This window comes from Equus przewalskii, chromosome 13 (genome assembly GCF_037783145.1).
Source record: "Equus przewalskii isolate Varuska chromosome 13, EquPr2, whole genome shotgun sequence".
NCBI lineage: Eukaryota > Metazoa > Chordata > Mammalia > Perissodactyla > Equidae > Equus > Equus przewalskii.
Window position 1 is genome coordinate 625,547 of NC_091843.1, and position 15,025 is coordinate 640,571.

At 44.0% G+C, this 15,025-nt stretch overlaps 1 protein-coding gene across 3 annotated transcripts; it reads left to right on the plus strand.

Annotated features, from left to right (window-relative positions):
- The first annotated feature begins 397 nt into the window (after nt 1–397).
- ZFP62 (ZFP62 zinc finger protein) lies at nt 398–14,474 on the plus strand. Of its 3 annotated transcripts, XM_070570022.1 has the most exons (3): nt 653–750; nt 4,678–4,792; nt 10,590–14,474. In XM_070570022.1, exon 3 carries the CDS (start codon nt 10,667–10,669, stop codon nt 13,304–13,306), a length of 2,640 nt encoding a protein of 879 aa, XP_070426123.1. In that variant the 5' UTR covers nt 653–750; nt 4,678–4,792; nt 10,590–10,666; the 3' UTR covers nt 13,307–14,474. The 3 variants fall into 3 exon arrangements, with proteins under 3 accessions (XP_070426122.1, XP_070426124.1, XP_070426123.1); XM_070570021.1 differs by lacking the exon at nt 4,678–4,792 and having other exon boundaries at nt 398–750; XM_070570023.1 differs by lacking the exon at nt 4,678–4,792 and having other exon boundaries at nt 489–754.
- Nucleotides 14,475–15,025: the final 551 nt, after the last annotated feature.

Consider the following 15,025-nt stretch of genomic DNA (forward strand, 5'->3'; position numbering starts at 1 on the left):
CCCCTCCCGCGTCCTCCCTCCTGCATCCCCGCCCCACCCCGGCGCGTCCCAGCCTAACACCCCGCGTCCTCCCTCCTGCATCCCCGCCCCCCTCCCGCGTCCTCCCTCCTGCATCCCCGCCCCCCCGCGTCCCCGCCTAACACCCCGCGTCCTCCCTCCCGCATGCCCGCCCCCCTCCCGCGTCCCCGCCTAACACCCCGCGTCCTCCCTCCTGCATCCCCGCCCCCACCCCGCGTCCCCGCCTAACACCCCGCGTCCTCCCTCCTGCATCCCCGCCCCCACCCCGCGTCCCCGCCTAACACCCCGCGTCCTCCCTCCTGCATCCCCGCCTCCCACCCACGCGTGGCCCCGGGCGCCCACGGGCTCTCTGTAGAACGAGTTCCGTGTCCAAGGACTCAGACCGTTACGTGTTTACTCCCCCGAGCCCATCAGGGGCCTGACCGTCGGCTTCAACCCGGAATAGGAAGTCCACCAAAACCGGAAGCGGCGCCAACAGTTCCTCGGGTACGGCCCCAGCGCGGGCCAAGGGGCGGGCACTCGCTAAACAGAAAAGGGACGACCCTCCCTCTGCGCCGTTGCCCTCCGAGCGCTTCGTGGGTCACGTGCCCGAACGCAGAGCTACCATCGACTCGGTCCTCCAGCCGCCCAGAGAGGAGTCGGAAGTGCCCGGAGCGGCGCGGGTTCTTCCGGCAGGGCCGTCCGCGCTTTTGTCCCGCCGGCGGCCGGGCTCCCGCGGCGCCGCCACAGCCAGTACGTGAGTTCGCGGCCGCCCGCGCTCCCGCCCCCGGCCCTCGTCTGCCGCGCGCTTCCCTTCCTGGCCGGGTCTTGGGTGCCCCTCGGGTCTCGGGCGGGATCTTGGAGGAAGCTGCTGCCTCCCCGGACGCTCCTCAGGAGGCGCATTCCGGGGAGTGGACGGGAAGGAAGACCTCGGGCCGGCCGAGGGTGGAGGGCGCGCCCCTAGAGCCGACCGGGCTCCCTCTGGCCCCCGATTGCGCCGTCCGAGCGGGCCCGGGCCGGTTTGGGGCTGCCCGGTGCCCAGAGAAGGGCTAGGCCCGGCTCCCGTGTTTCCCAGCTGTTCGCTGCTGTCTCGGGCCGGAGGGGACCCTGCAAGTTAGCGCTCTAAGACAAGCTGCTTGCGCGGCCCCGTTGCAGCGAAGCGTGGCCCGGGACTCGAGTGAACACGAGCTCTGGAGGGGCCCCGGGGTGATCAGATTCGACTCCCCCTGCTTTGTTTCCTTGCGGGGAGGGTGTTGAGGGACTCCCGCCGCGGGTGTGGGCCGAGCCCGGCGGCGGCGCTCCGCGGCCTTGCCCTGGGGAAGCCCACCTGTGCACGGACGGGTGCGCCCGGGGGCGGCGGGCGGGGAGGCTCCTGGCCCCGGGGACCGCCGACGATGAATGGGGTGCCAGGGCTGGTATGCGGCTATAAGACGTTTGGACTAGGTGGCCGCCAGGGGTGTTTTCTTTTTGAGAGCACGAGGGTTTTGTTTTCTTAATATATTCTATGATTCAAGTGCTTAAAGTCTAAGCTATCAGTGAAAAAGTTTGCTCCTGTTGAGCCATCTTCCTAGGCCCAGGCCCCGTAGGTCCACATGTGTTAGTTTGTGTAGCCTTCCAGAGTTTCTATACGCAAATACTGGCAAATATAAATGTAGTTAGTTCCCCCTTTTTCCCACACAGGTGTTAGGGTACTCTCCAAAGTTCTGGCCCTTTGCTTCTTTCACTTTATCCAAGGGATCTTCGGAAGAGCTTTTTTTTTTTAAAACAGTGTTGTGGTATTGGATTGGCATTGTTTGGATGTTCCGTAATTTTTTAGGTCTATTCGGGGGACATTTGCATTGTTTTCAGTTTTTTTGTTACTTCAAACAATGGTGCTCTCAATGACGTTGTACTTGGGCATATCTGAGCAAGAGTTTCTAAAGAAGGGGTTAATCAAAATAATCTTTGTTTTTACATTAACTGAGCCAGTTATTGGTAAATTTTTAAATATGCCAAATCATTATTATAATAACTCATGTAGAGTGTTTAAAAAATAAAACCAAGTAGCTTTTCTCTCCTGAGACTTGTGTTTACAAACGATAGCCTTATGCTAGCCTAACAAGCTAATTCTATTGACTCTCTTCAAGCCAGTCTCTGCCCCTTTAGCTTCAGAAAAATCTCTCAGCCTCTCATAAGAATCTCCTTTGCTTACCTTATTCCCCAGGATGACTAGAAATCTCTTCTCCACTACCAGGTATGAGAATGTTCTATTTCATTGTTTACTTTAAGGAAAAATCACCTTTAATCCTTGTTTCTACTTTTAAGCAAGAGAACCAATTCATGTTAACATTTGCAATTCTTATATTCATGAACTAGATGCAATAGTAACTAAACCATGCACCATATTCTCTTTCTTTCATCTGTATATCACTTTTGTCACTTACTCTTTAGTCCCATCTTTCATTTGTCCCCTTCTCCCACTTCCTAGATACTCTTTCTTCTGAGTTGGTGAGCATTTTGTGCTCACATTCCCTCTTGTTTTCTCTGGTCGTTTCCAAGCCAAATATAATATCCAAGAACTTAAGGTACAGAATCCAGCTGTGACATTTGATGGTAGATTGACTTGTGGAATATGGTTTGCACTCTGGAAATCCAAAGTAGCTGCTGGGTATGTTGCTTGTTGCAGTCTGTTGTTAATGGGCAGGAATTTTTGACCAGAGTGGGCCACAGTTCCTCTCTTGCGCATTGTCTAGGCTCTTGAGAAAGTGGCTCCTGACTCTTTGGGACCGGGACAGCAAGAATTAAGCGCAAGTTCTTACTATCTGCATGAACTTTTTTAGGCATTGGTGGAGGAATGTGAACTACAGGCACAGAGGCGCCCAGAGGTGATCAGTCATGTGTAATTTGGAAGGAGTGGAAGGCATTCTATGGCTGACAGTTTTGACAGATGTAAATAGGCTGTTGGGTCGTGCTTCCTGCTGAGAACTGGTTAGAGAGGAGTTTCCCATCCAGCCTGTAGAATTCTTAAGACATTAAATCTGTTAAGCCCTCTATACAGGAGTCGTGGTTTTGGAGTGATTATTTTCTAGTGTCTTGGGGAAACGTGACTTAGCCACCACATCAGTCTTCTTGATTGGATTATAATAACCTCCTCCCAGACTCCACGACTCAGTTATCTCTTCTCTCAATCCATTTTCTCACTTCGTTTGATATGAGTGATCCTTATTTCTTTGAATTTTTTATTATGAAAATATGTAAGCATACAGCAGAGTAGTACAATAAACTCCGTGTACCCATAGCTCAGATTCAACAATTATCAGGTTCTACATTTGTTTCGTCTTTGCCTTTTTATTTTTTCTTTGTTGAAGTTATTTTAAAGGGAATTCCAGACATCGTGCCATTTCATCCTAGCATACTTCAATCTACCAAAAAAAGAGGCACTTTTAACATAGCCACAGTGCTATTATCACACCATCCTACATTAACTCTGATTCCTTGATATTATTTAACAGAGGTTGGCAAACTACTGGGCCTATGGTCTGTTTTTGTATGGCCTGCAAGCCAAGAATGGTTTTTACATTTTAAAAAGAATGTTCAAAAGCAAACAAAGAAAAATAAGTGACAAAGTGATATGTGGCCCACAAAGCCTAAAATATTTTTTGTCTGGCCCTTTACAGAAAAGTTTATCAACTCTTAATTTAATGGAATAAGTGATCCTCCAAAATTCATATCCAGCTTTGCTACTCCTTTACCTACAGCTCCTCAGGATCAAATCTAGATTCCTTAGTATGATGAGCAGACCCTGGTGCAGCCCTTATTTTTGCCCACCTGTCCAGCTGTGCCCGCCACCCTCTGTTCCGGCTGTACAGAAGGTAGTGAACACCAGTCCCTTCGCACCTGCTCCTTCCTCTGCTGGAACTGCTCTCCTCCTCTTCCCGAAGCTCTCCTAATCATTTGAAGCAGAGTTGATCCCTTCCCTCCTTTCATCAGTGCCCTGTAGCTGACGTTTTTATCATGTGTTAGTTATTTTCCTGCCAGGTTCTCCGACTAGTCTGAAGCTCCTTGATAGCAGGGCCTTGTCTTAACCATCTTTGCATCCCCAGGACTAGCCCAGTGCCTGGGGAAAAAAACAGGATCATAATCTAAATTCCTTGGGCAATACCCGGCCTCAGAGATAACTGAGATACTGGAATGCATCTTATTGTTTATAAAGATAACTTAATGTTTTGTTACATTCTTTTGATTGTCTACATTTTAGTAGCTTGGTCCATTCGAGCTGCTATAACAAAGTACTACAGACTGGATGGCTTATAAACAACAGAAATTTATTTCTCACAATTCTAGAGGCTAGGAAGTCCAAGATCAAGGCACCAAGGAATCTCTGTGGGGTCTCTTTTACATGAACACTAATCCCTTTCGTGAAGGCTCCATCCTCATGACATAAACACCTCCCACAGACCCCACGTCCTAATACCATCATCTTTGGGGGTTAGGATTTCAACATGAATTTGAGGGGGACACAAACATTCAGACCACAGCAACAGCATTTACCCTAGTGCTGGCTTTTTAAGTCTTGGTACTTTTCTGCCTGTGTTTTTGACTGACCTTTTCTTAGTCTCAGTATTGATTAATATGAATCTTATTGCAAACCATCTATTTTCAATAAAAATGCACATTTATATTGATCTGTCTTGATTTCAGTCATTAAGAAGATTGGGTGAACTCCATCAGGTGATGGGACACCGTGCTTCCACCCAAACAGGATGTTAAGCAGGGGTGAGACAGGGAGACTCCTCTGCCTGCCTAGGTCAGAGAGGTAAGCAGTCGAAGATTTGTGATTTCGTGCAGACCAGGCCAGTCAGCAGCCAATCAAACAGGGAATCACAGAGGACAAGAAGAGGACAAAGAATTCATCTGTCAGAGAGTCAGTGGAAAGGGTCCATTCAGACTGAGGATTCCCGAATGCAGTAGCAGTGAGGGGTGGATTAGCGTGGCCCATTTGGTATCCAGCAAGTCACTCCAGGTGCCCGGATGCAGACGGCTTCAAGTGCCACGCTAAGTAGCCTGGGAAGATTTGTCATTGGAGAGTGACCAGATGTGCATTTTTCAAAACTTGACGGCTGTTGGAGGGATACAAGTGAAGGTAGGAAGACTATGGGAGAAGTTCAGAAGGGCATTTAGGAGTGCTTAAACTAAGGCCTTAGCAATGGGAATGGAGTTGGGGGTAGGGACTTGAACTTTCAAGCAGTAGAATCACCTGGTCTTAAGGGCTGTTCTGGATGTGGAGGGGTGAGGGAAGGGGAAGAGCCCACTCCTGTTTTAGGCGAAGGGGGGGACGGGTGGACAGGAGGGTCTGTGATTGAAGAAAGAGGTCTGGGCTGGAGATAATACCTGAGAGGCAGCTTATAGGAGTGGTAGGAGCCACATATATAGATGGGGCTGCCCAGGGAGGGTGTTGAGTTAGAAGAGGAAAGGTTTGAGGTGGAACAGAGGAGCCAGGAACATCCACGGGGCAGCAGGCTGGGGAGTCTGCACCCGCCCCTGAAGAAGCTAGTGCGGCATGGTCTTAGTGGGAGCAATCAGACTGAGTAGATGAGGAAGGAGGGGAGATGGGAATGTGAAGACTAGTGTTAGACACAGCTGTGAACAGGAGGCAGGATGGCAAAAAGCAGTACCTGGAGGGGAAGATAGAGTTGAGGGAATTTTAAATTTACTTTTTGACATTTTTTGAACTTTTTATTTGGAAATCATTTCAGATGGAAAATTTTCAAGAATAAGAGAGTAAAAAAAAGTCTGTACTCATATTCAACTGTAGTTAACATTTCATTTGTCTTCTCTTGCTGTTTCATACATATAATTTTCTTTTAATAAATCATTTGAGGGCAATACATACATCATGGCCCTTTACCCCTAGATATTTCAGGGTATATTTACTAAGGATAGGAATATTCTCTTGCATGATTCTTTTTACAACTGGAACCTTCATTGTATTTAAAGTTTATACTAGTTTAATCTACCATCCATATTCCAGTTTTGTTCAATTGACACTATTATTATGTGTTACATACAGTGTTATAACAATTTTTCCCTCCAGTACAGATCCACTCCAGGTCAGGTATTGAATTTAGTGGTCAAGTCTCTTTAGCCTTCTTTGATCCGGAACATTTGTATAGCCTTTCTTTTTCTTCTATGAAAATGATACTTTTCAAGAATACAAACACCTTTTAGTAGAATATTCTTTGTTTTGGATTTACCTGATATTTCCTTGTGATTCAGTTTAGGTAATGCATTCTCATAGGTGACCCTCAGGGTGTCACTTCTGGAAGCACTTGATGTCCATCTTTCCAGTTTGGTGATATTTAGAACGCTATTTTTTCCCTTGTAGTCTAGGGGGACTATTTTAAGACCCTGCAAATATTCCGCTGGTTGTCAAAATCTCCCCCTAGATTTAGCATCCATTGATAGTTCTCCCTTGATCTAGTCTTTATTCCTATAGCTGCAGAATGTTGCTTTTGTTTTTGCCAACTCTGCTACTCTCTCCACATTACCAACCAGCCCTGGCATTCTGTAAGCAAGAGGCCTCTCTTTCTCTCCTGTTTGTATGGACTCCTGAAATCCTATTTTCAATGGTTTATAATTCATTACTGTATGTAGTTATTATGGAGCCTAAATTAAGTGTTCAAGCGGGCTCTTGTGGCATGCCCCCATCGTTTTTTTTAGTATCTCCTTACTTGCTAGCATAACAACATGACCCAGCTCATCTTGTGTGTATCCTGTCCCCAGCCTGGAATCGGCCATTTTTCTGAGGAGCTGTTTCCTTTTAGTAGGCAGTGGTAGTAGAGACCAAGAACAGAGTGCTCGATGTGCCCATTACCACTGAGATGTTTTTGCTTCTTAGCTTTTCAGTGGAGAGCTAGGGAATATATGTACATATACACATGTGTGAATATTCATACATTTATATTTATGTGCATATGTTTAATTTAGAATCATGAGTTCACACCATACCTCAGTTCATCCCTACAGGGTTCTTTCTTGCCTTCCCCTATTCCTTATTTTTATGTCCCCTCTTCCTCCAGGAGAGCCCTGGCTCACGACTAAGTCAGGACATTTACTCAGTCCCATAACACATCTAAAATTGTTTCAGAATTGCTTTGCCCATTCCACTGCAGAAAACAAACCTACTAAAAAGAGTACAGTTGATTTGCAGCTCCTCCCCACCGCCCCTCCACCCTCCTCCAGACCGAGAGAATGAGGATATAGTGGTATGTTATGTGCTGAAGTGGCATGGGTTATTTCTCTCGTTTTTTTTTGTTGTTTCCTTCCTGTGGTTACAGTATTCATGTGAAACACAGATAATTTCATGTATTTCTGTTTGCTTTCTGGTTTGGCTGCTTTTCTTTCTCATTCTCATTGACTTAATTTTATTCTTTGAATATGCAGAACATTATTATCCTTTCACAGGTAAAAACTATACAGAAAGCTGTACTTAGAGTGTCTCTCTCCTCTATCCCTTCTGCTCTGTTCCTCCCACCCCACTCCTTATAAGTAACAGACTTCATTGATTGCTGGTTTCTCTCATTACTATAAAGATAAGAAGATATATGCTCGTTTTCTTATTATCCTTCTTTCTTACATAAAACTTAGCATATATGCTCTTTTTCACTTTACATTATATCCTGGAAATTGCTCCCTATTAATCAACTTATAGAGATGTTCCTCATTCTTTTTTAGCACTCCATTGTGTATATGTGCTGTAGTTTGTTAAACCAATCTTCTGTGCTTGGACATGTAGGTTGTTTTTCAGATTTTCTAGCTACAAATAATGCTACAATGAATAGCTTTGTGCATATATACTTTATATTATTGGAAGTGGATCTTCAGTATCAATTCCTAGATGGATTTCTGGAGTGCAGTGTAAATGCATACATAGTTGTGTTGGCTGTTGGCAAATTCCCCTCAACATGGGTTATGCCACTTTGCCTTCCCAGTAATGTATGAGTCACAAGTTCCTGTTTCCCCCCACTGCCTCACCAACAGAGTGTATTGTCAAGCTTTTGACTATTTGTCAGTCTGGGCAGATGAGAAATGATATGTTACAGTTGGAAACATGTTTAAGGGCCATTTTAATGTTTCTTTTTGTGAATTGTCTATGTCTTTTGCCCATTTTTTCTGTAGGACTTTTAGTCTGTCTTCAATTTTTGAAAATTCTTTATGTATTAGGGATATAAGCCCTTATATATGATGCAGGTTGCAAATATTTTCTTCCATTTTGTCTTTTATTCTCTATTTCACTTATGGCATTTTTGCCATGCAATTTTATTTTTATATAGTCGCATTCATCAACCTTTTGTTGCATTTGGGTCATAGTTAGAAAGCTTTCTCGATACCCAGTTGTAGAGGCATTCACCCATGTTTTCTTCTAGTATTTGTATAGTGTGACTTTTTTACATTTAAAGCTCTGCTCCATTTGGTGTTTATTCCTGTGTATGGTGTAAACAATGGATCTAATTTTATGTTTTTCCAAATGGCTGTGTAGTTATTCCAACACAATTGTAAAGACCATCTTTGTACCAGTAATTTGACCTACTATCTTTATCATGTGCTTGATTTCTGTGTGTAATTAGAACTATTTCTGGACTTTGTATTCTATTCCGTTAGTCTGTTTATACACCAGCACCACGCTGTTTCAGTTATAGAGGGTTTGTGGTGTATTTTAATATCAAGTATAGCTATTCCCCCTCATAGCTCTTCCCTTTCTGTTTTTCTCCTACAATTTTTGTGTGTTTATTTTAGGGGATGTGGTTTTATGGCTGTAGGAACTCAAACTTCATTCTCTTCTGAGGGCTGAGGATAAGTAGAGGTGGAGGGGCCAAGGCCATGGGAATGGATGGAGCAGGTTCGCTGATGAGTGTGTGGGAGCAGGATTCAGAGCACAGATAAAAGCTGTGTTGCTGTTGATGGTTCTGGAATTCCACTGCCCACTCAGTAGCCTTCAGAGTTTAAGTGACGTGGAGTGTTCTGCCCAAAGTAGTAAAGAAAGGGAGTAAGGAACTAGGCCACAGTTCCTCAGTGACCTCTGAAGATCTCTTACCTAGTATTACTTAATAGTCATTTTGTGAAGCTTTCTCAGCTGAACCACCTTTTGGTGGAGTGTCTACTGAGTAGTGCTTTATTTGATCTTTGTGGTGCTGAGTTCCTAGCTTCTTCTCCTGTTCTGTAAGTTTTAATTCAGAGTCCATCTTTGCAATCCCGTAAGCGTAAATGGATCATGAGTGTGATTCTTTATACATGTCCACTCCAGAGTGTATATCTTGCTTTTCTTTTATTGCCCCTGCTTCCTCCTCACATGTTCACAGATAGAGTTTCTAAGCAGGACTGACAGAATTCGAGTGCTGACCCAAGAGAGTCTCATACCCAGGGTAAGAGAGGAGATCCAAATTTTAACTAAGTCGAATCAGAAATGTTTCATTGTCCAAGGTTGGGGGATAACAAGCTTAGAATTGTTTCTTTTGTTCTCTGGAGTTAGTCTGTCAGTACCTGGATGCTGATGGAGTGCCACCTGTGTGTAGACTGCCTTCAGGGGAATGGAGAGTCCCTGTCTGAGCCCTGAAAGCTGCTTTGAGAAGCACTTTACCTTTCCTGAGTCCTGTGCTTTATCCCCAGGTCTCAACCCTGCTTAATCACCCAACCTCGAATATATAATGAGATAAGTATCACACTCACCAAGTAACAGGCATTGTTCTCAACATTTTAAGTATGTTATCTCAACCCTGGTGCCCTCATTTTACGGATAAGGAAGCTGTGGCACAGAGAGGTTAAATAACTTTCTTGAGGTCATGCAGCTAGGCATTTGAACCTAGGCAGTATTATTCCCTTTGCTTGATGGTTTGTGTTTTAGCTTCTATACTTTGATGTGCTCTGACTGCAGTTAGCCTGCTCGTAAAGTAGGGGTGAAAGCCTCTTTGCCTGGCAGGCCGGAGTGTGTTCTTCTGTATAGAGTTCCTCTTGCCTGACTACCCACTTGCAACAGTCGGTGTTTTCCTTGGCGAGGAAGTCCAGGAGACCAGACCAACTCCATGCAGCTGCAGTTTGCTTTCTTTCTCCTCTCTGACAGGACTCTCCTCATGATTTCATGACCACCTCCCTAGTCTCTCTACCCAGGTACTGATTTCTCCTCTTCTTTAGTTTTCCCTCTGCTGATTGTCTTCTTAACTATTGTCTCACTTATTAATCTTTTTATTTCCTCTTCTTCAGAGATTTCTTCTACCCTCTGATTGCTTTTCCTGACTAGGTGACATTTTTCAAAAACTGATCATGTTGCCCTTGGTTCTGTGCATCATTTCAACTTGCCCTCATACTAAGCTGTTATGCAAGAATAGAGAAGTTCTTCGTTCCATTGGAAATTCAGGGATCTAGCATTTTAACATTAGCTCCACAGGGGCAGAAATTTTGGCATGTTCAGTATTGTATCCCCAGCCATTAAAAATGGTACCTTTCGCGCAGCATGCAGTCAATAAACATTTTTCAAGTGAATGAGTGAATTTGGATGTAATTCTTTCAGTTTCTTCTAAACAAAGTGAACAAGTATCATTTTCATTCTCTTGGTTTAGTGTCACATTTGAAGACAAGGGGCACTGAGGATGAGGAATCAACTGAAAAGTATGAAAATGTTGGAAATGCAGAATCCATGTGGCCAAAAGTGGAAGGTCTCCACAAGGATCATATGCAGGAATCTAAGGTTGGTGAAACGTGTGATTGGGATAGCAAGGTAGAGAATCAGTTGGAAAAGCCTGAGGGAAAAAGAATGAAGGAAGACAAAAGTGACATCAGAGAAAAGATTGGCAAAGCCAAGAACACAGCAAATATAAAGATAGAAGAGGAAGACAAGTCATGTGAGGAAAGCTTACATCTGACCTCAAAACATGTTACACACCAGACTGTCTCTATAGAACAGAAAAGCAGTGAACAAGGCAAATGTGTGGAGAACATTAATGGAAACTCTCACCCCAGTCCACAGCAGAAAAGCAGGGCTGCTAAGAAATTGCATAAATGTGATGAGTGTGGGAAATCCTTCAAATATAATTCCCGCCTTGTTCAACATAAAATTATGCACACTGGGGAAAAACGCTATGAGTGCAATGACTGTGGAGGGTCTTTCCGGAGCAGCTCGAGCCTTCGAGTCCACAAGCGGATCCATACTGGGGAGAAGCCGTACAAGTGTGAGGAATGTGGGAAAGCCTACATGTCCTACTCCAGCCTAATCAACCACAAGAGTACCCATTCTGGGGAGAAGAACTGTAAGTGTGATGAGTGTGGAAAATCCTTCAATTATAGCTCTGTTTTGGACCAACATAAGAGGATCCACACTGGGGAGAAGCCCTATGAATGTGGTGAGTGTGGGAAGGCCTTCAGGAACAGCTCTGGTCTCAGAGTCCACAAAAGGATCCACACAGGGGAGAAGCCCTACGAATGCGACATCTGTGGGAAAACCTTCAGTAATAGCTCTGGCCTTAGGGTCCACAAAAGGATCCACACAGGTGAGAAGCCCTATGAATGTGATGAATGTGGGAAGGCCTTCATTACCTGCAGAACACTTCTAAACCATAAAAGCATTCACTTTGGAGATAAACCTTATAAATGTGATGAGTGTGAGAAATCATTTAATTATAGCTCTCTCCTTATTCAGCATAAAGTCATTCACACTGGAGAGAAACCTTATGAATGTGATGAATGTGGGAAGGCCTTCAGGAACAGCTCAGGCCTTATAGTGCATAAAAGGATCCACACGGGAGAGAAACCTTACAAGTGCGATGTCTGTGGCAAAGCGTTCAGCTATAGCTCAGGCCTCGCAGTCCATAAAAGCATTCACCCTGGGAAGAAAGCTCATGAATGTAAGGAGTGTGGAAAATCCTTCAGCTATAATTCACTTCTTCTTCAGCATAAAACCATTCACACTGGAGAGAGACCTTATGTGTGTGATGTGTGTGGGAAAACGTTCAGAAACAATTCAGGCCTCAAAGTGCACAGGAGGCTCCACACTGGGGAGAAACCATATAAGTGTGATGTGTGTGGGAAAGCCTATATCTCACGCTCTAGCCTTAAAAACCACAAAGGAATCCATCTTGGGGAGAAGCCCTATAAATGTAGCTATTGTGAGAAATCCTTCAATTACAGCTCTGCCCTTGAGCAACATAAAAGGATTCATACAAGGGAGAAGCCTTTTGGGTGTGATGAGTGTGGAAAAGCTTTCAGAAATAATTCAGGCCTTAAAGTACATAAACGAATCCACAGTGGGGAGAGACCTTACAAATGTGAAGAATGTGGGAAAGCCTACATCTCACTTTCAAGCCTTATAAATCATAAAAGTGTACACCCTGGGGAAAAGCCCTATAAATGTGATGAGTGTGAAAAAGCCTTCATCACATACCGAACCCTTATAAACCATAAAAAGATTCATCTTGGGGAGAAGCCCTACAAATGTGATGTGTGTGAGAAATCTTTTAATTACACCTCACTCCTTTCTCAACACAAAAGGGTCCACACTAGAGAGAAACCCTACGAATGTGACAGGTGTGAGAAAGTCTTCAGAAACAACTCAAGCCTTAAAGTGCATAAAAGAATCCATACTGGTGAGAAGCCCTATGGATGTGATGTGTGTGGAAAAGCCTACATCTCACACTCAAGCCTTATTAACCATAAAAGTACCCACCCTGGCAAGACACCCTACACATGTGATGAATGTGGAAAAGCTTTTTTCTCAAGCAGAACTCTTATAAGCCATAAAAGAGTCCATCTAGGGGAGAAACCCTTCAAATGTGTTGAGTGTGGGAAATCTTTTAGTTACAGCTCACTCCTTTCTCAACACAAGAGGATCCACACGGGGGAGAAACCCTATGTATGTGATAGGTGTGGGAAGGCATTCAGGAACAGCTCAGGCCTCACAGTACATAAAAGGATCCACACGGGTGAGAAACCCTATGAATGTGATGAGTGTGGGAAGGCATACATCTCACACTCAAGTCTTATCAACCATAAGAGCATCCACCGTGGGCAGCAGCCCTATAATTGTGAGTGTGGGAAATCCTTCAATTATAGATCAGTCCTTGACCAACACAAAAGGATCCACACTGGAAAGAAGCCATACCGATGTAGTGAGTGTGGGAAAGCTTTTAATATCAGATCAAATCTCACCAAGCATAAAAGAACCCACACTGGAGAGGAATCTTTAAATGTGACAAATGTGGGAAGTCATAGTAGCACATCACAGAAAAGAACTCATGAGGGAGAGGATGCTCTGGATGGGACCAGGATAAGCATTTCGCTGTAGGAGGCAGAGCTTGCCAAGTCTCCAAGAACTCAAATGGAAGAAAAACCTTATGAATGTAAGAATGTCTGAGATCCTTGTTCATGGCTTATAATTTACATAGTCTAAATGAAACCCTGAGTAATCTTTTCTATGTGATCTTTGATGATAGCCTGCAAGAAAGTCTCCCAGGTCAAGATGGTTGAGCCCTTCTGGAATATAAAATGGTTCATCCTGGCGATACAACCTTTATCAAAATGATGGGGGTTAAACACAGCCTTCAAAATAAGCAGACATTTCTGGGCATAAAAGAAAACACATGGATGAGGAAAGGACTTCAATTAGAAGTCACATAATCGTGATCAGAAAGTTCATATTAGGATAAATTCTGTGAATAGAAATGTGGGAAATTCCTGGATAGCTTTGAATCCCAATTATACATTGGTCAGTAGAAAAAATCCAAGAAGGGCCTCCAGCAGGCAAATTCAGGGAATATAAATTTATTTAATAATAGTGATCATGAAGTATAAACTTGATATAATTGAATGATTTGGGGGGGTGATGACAAATTCTGAAACAAAAGTTGGATTTTGTTGTAGGAAAAGTAAAAAGTGCAGACTTATAAATCTAATGAGGTAGGAGAGAGTCATTCAAAAAAAATGCAGGTTAATTGGACTGTTCTATTGTAATGTGATACAGTAGTTAAATGGGTGAAACTTAAAAAATTTCAAATGAACCCCCTCAATGAATGATGAATATGTGAGGAGTGAAAACCTCACACGTTACGCTACAGATAAAAGGTTCTACCATGGAGAGCAATTCAGCACATTCAGTAACTAATGGAACATGTCTTCAACATGAATTTGCACCTTGCACAAACAGACTTGATTCAGGGATTCCTATGAATAGCAATGACGAGAAGGAGGGCATTTTAATGCAGGAGCTAAAAAGCTTAAGTAGCTACCAATAATCAAGGGATAGGAAGAAATTGATGCTTCTTAATGTATCCTGTTAAATGTTTGATTGTTTTGGAATGTGTTATTGTAAAGATTTCATGCATACATGTGTGTATTGTCTGTTGTAAAATGTTATCAATACTTTCTTCAGGGCTCACTCTTTCTTGGCCATGAAGAGCTAGATAGTTGTAGCGAGGTAAGGCGGAACTCCAATAAAGAAACTCCTCAACAGTAAACAGGCCGTGACTGACTTTAGATGGAGCAGTATGCAGAGAAAGCCATTTTGGTGTCACATCTTTGTGGGTAAGTTATATCAGATCCAAACCAGGGAGGGCAGCGGAGTACTCATCCCACAGGGCTTGTAGCTCGGGTTTCATGAGAAATTAGGTGGAGCCGCCACCAGGAGAGGCACAGAATGGATTGATCCTCATACTGGGGCTGGCTCATAACTCCTGGGAGTCGTTAGGCTGTGTGAGTGATAGTTGCCATACAGAAACAGTTCTGTTGGGAACGGATAGACTTTAACTAGGTAACTCAAAGGATAAATGGAGTGTCTTCTGAGAGTTAAGTAACCTGTCCAAGGATATTCTCTAAGTCAGGTCTCTCTGGCTCCAAAATCCACTCCTTTAAGAGAATAATCTAGCAAGATAGTTTCCTACTGCCTAGAATTTCTCCGTCTAGCCACATAGTTTCCATGCCTCTCTCTAGGACTATAATTCTTTCCGTTTGTCTCCAGACCTCCAGCGGTATGTTGTGATGGAGGAGGAGGAATGAAGCTAGGACAGGA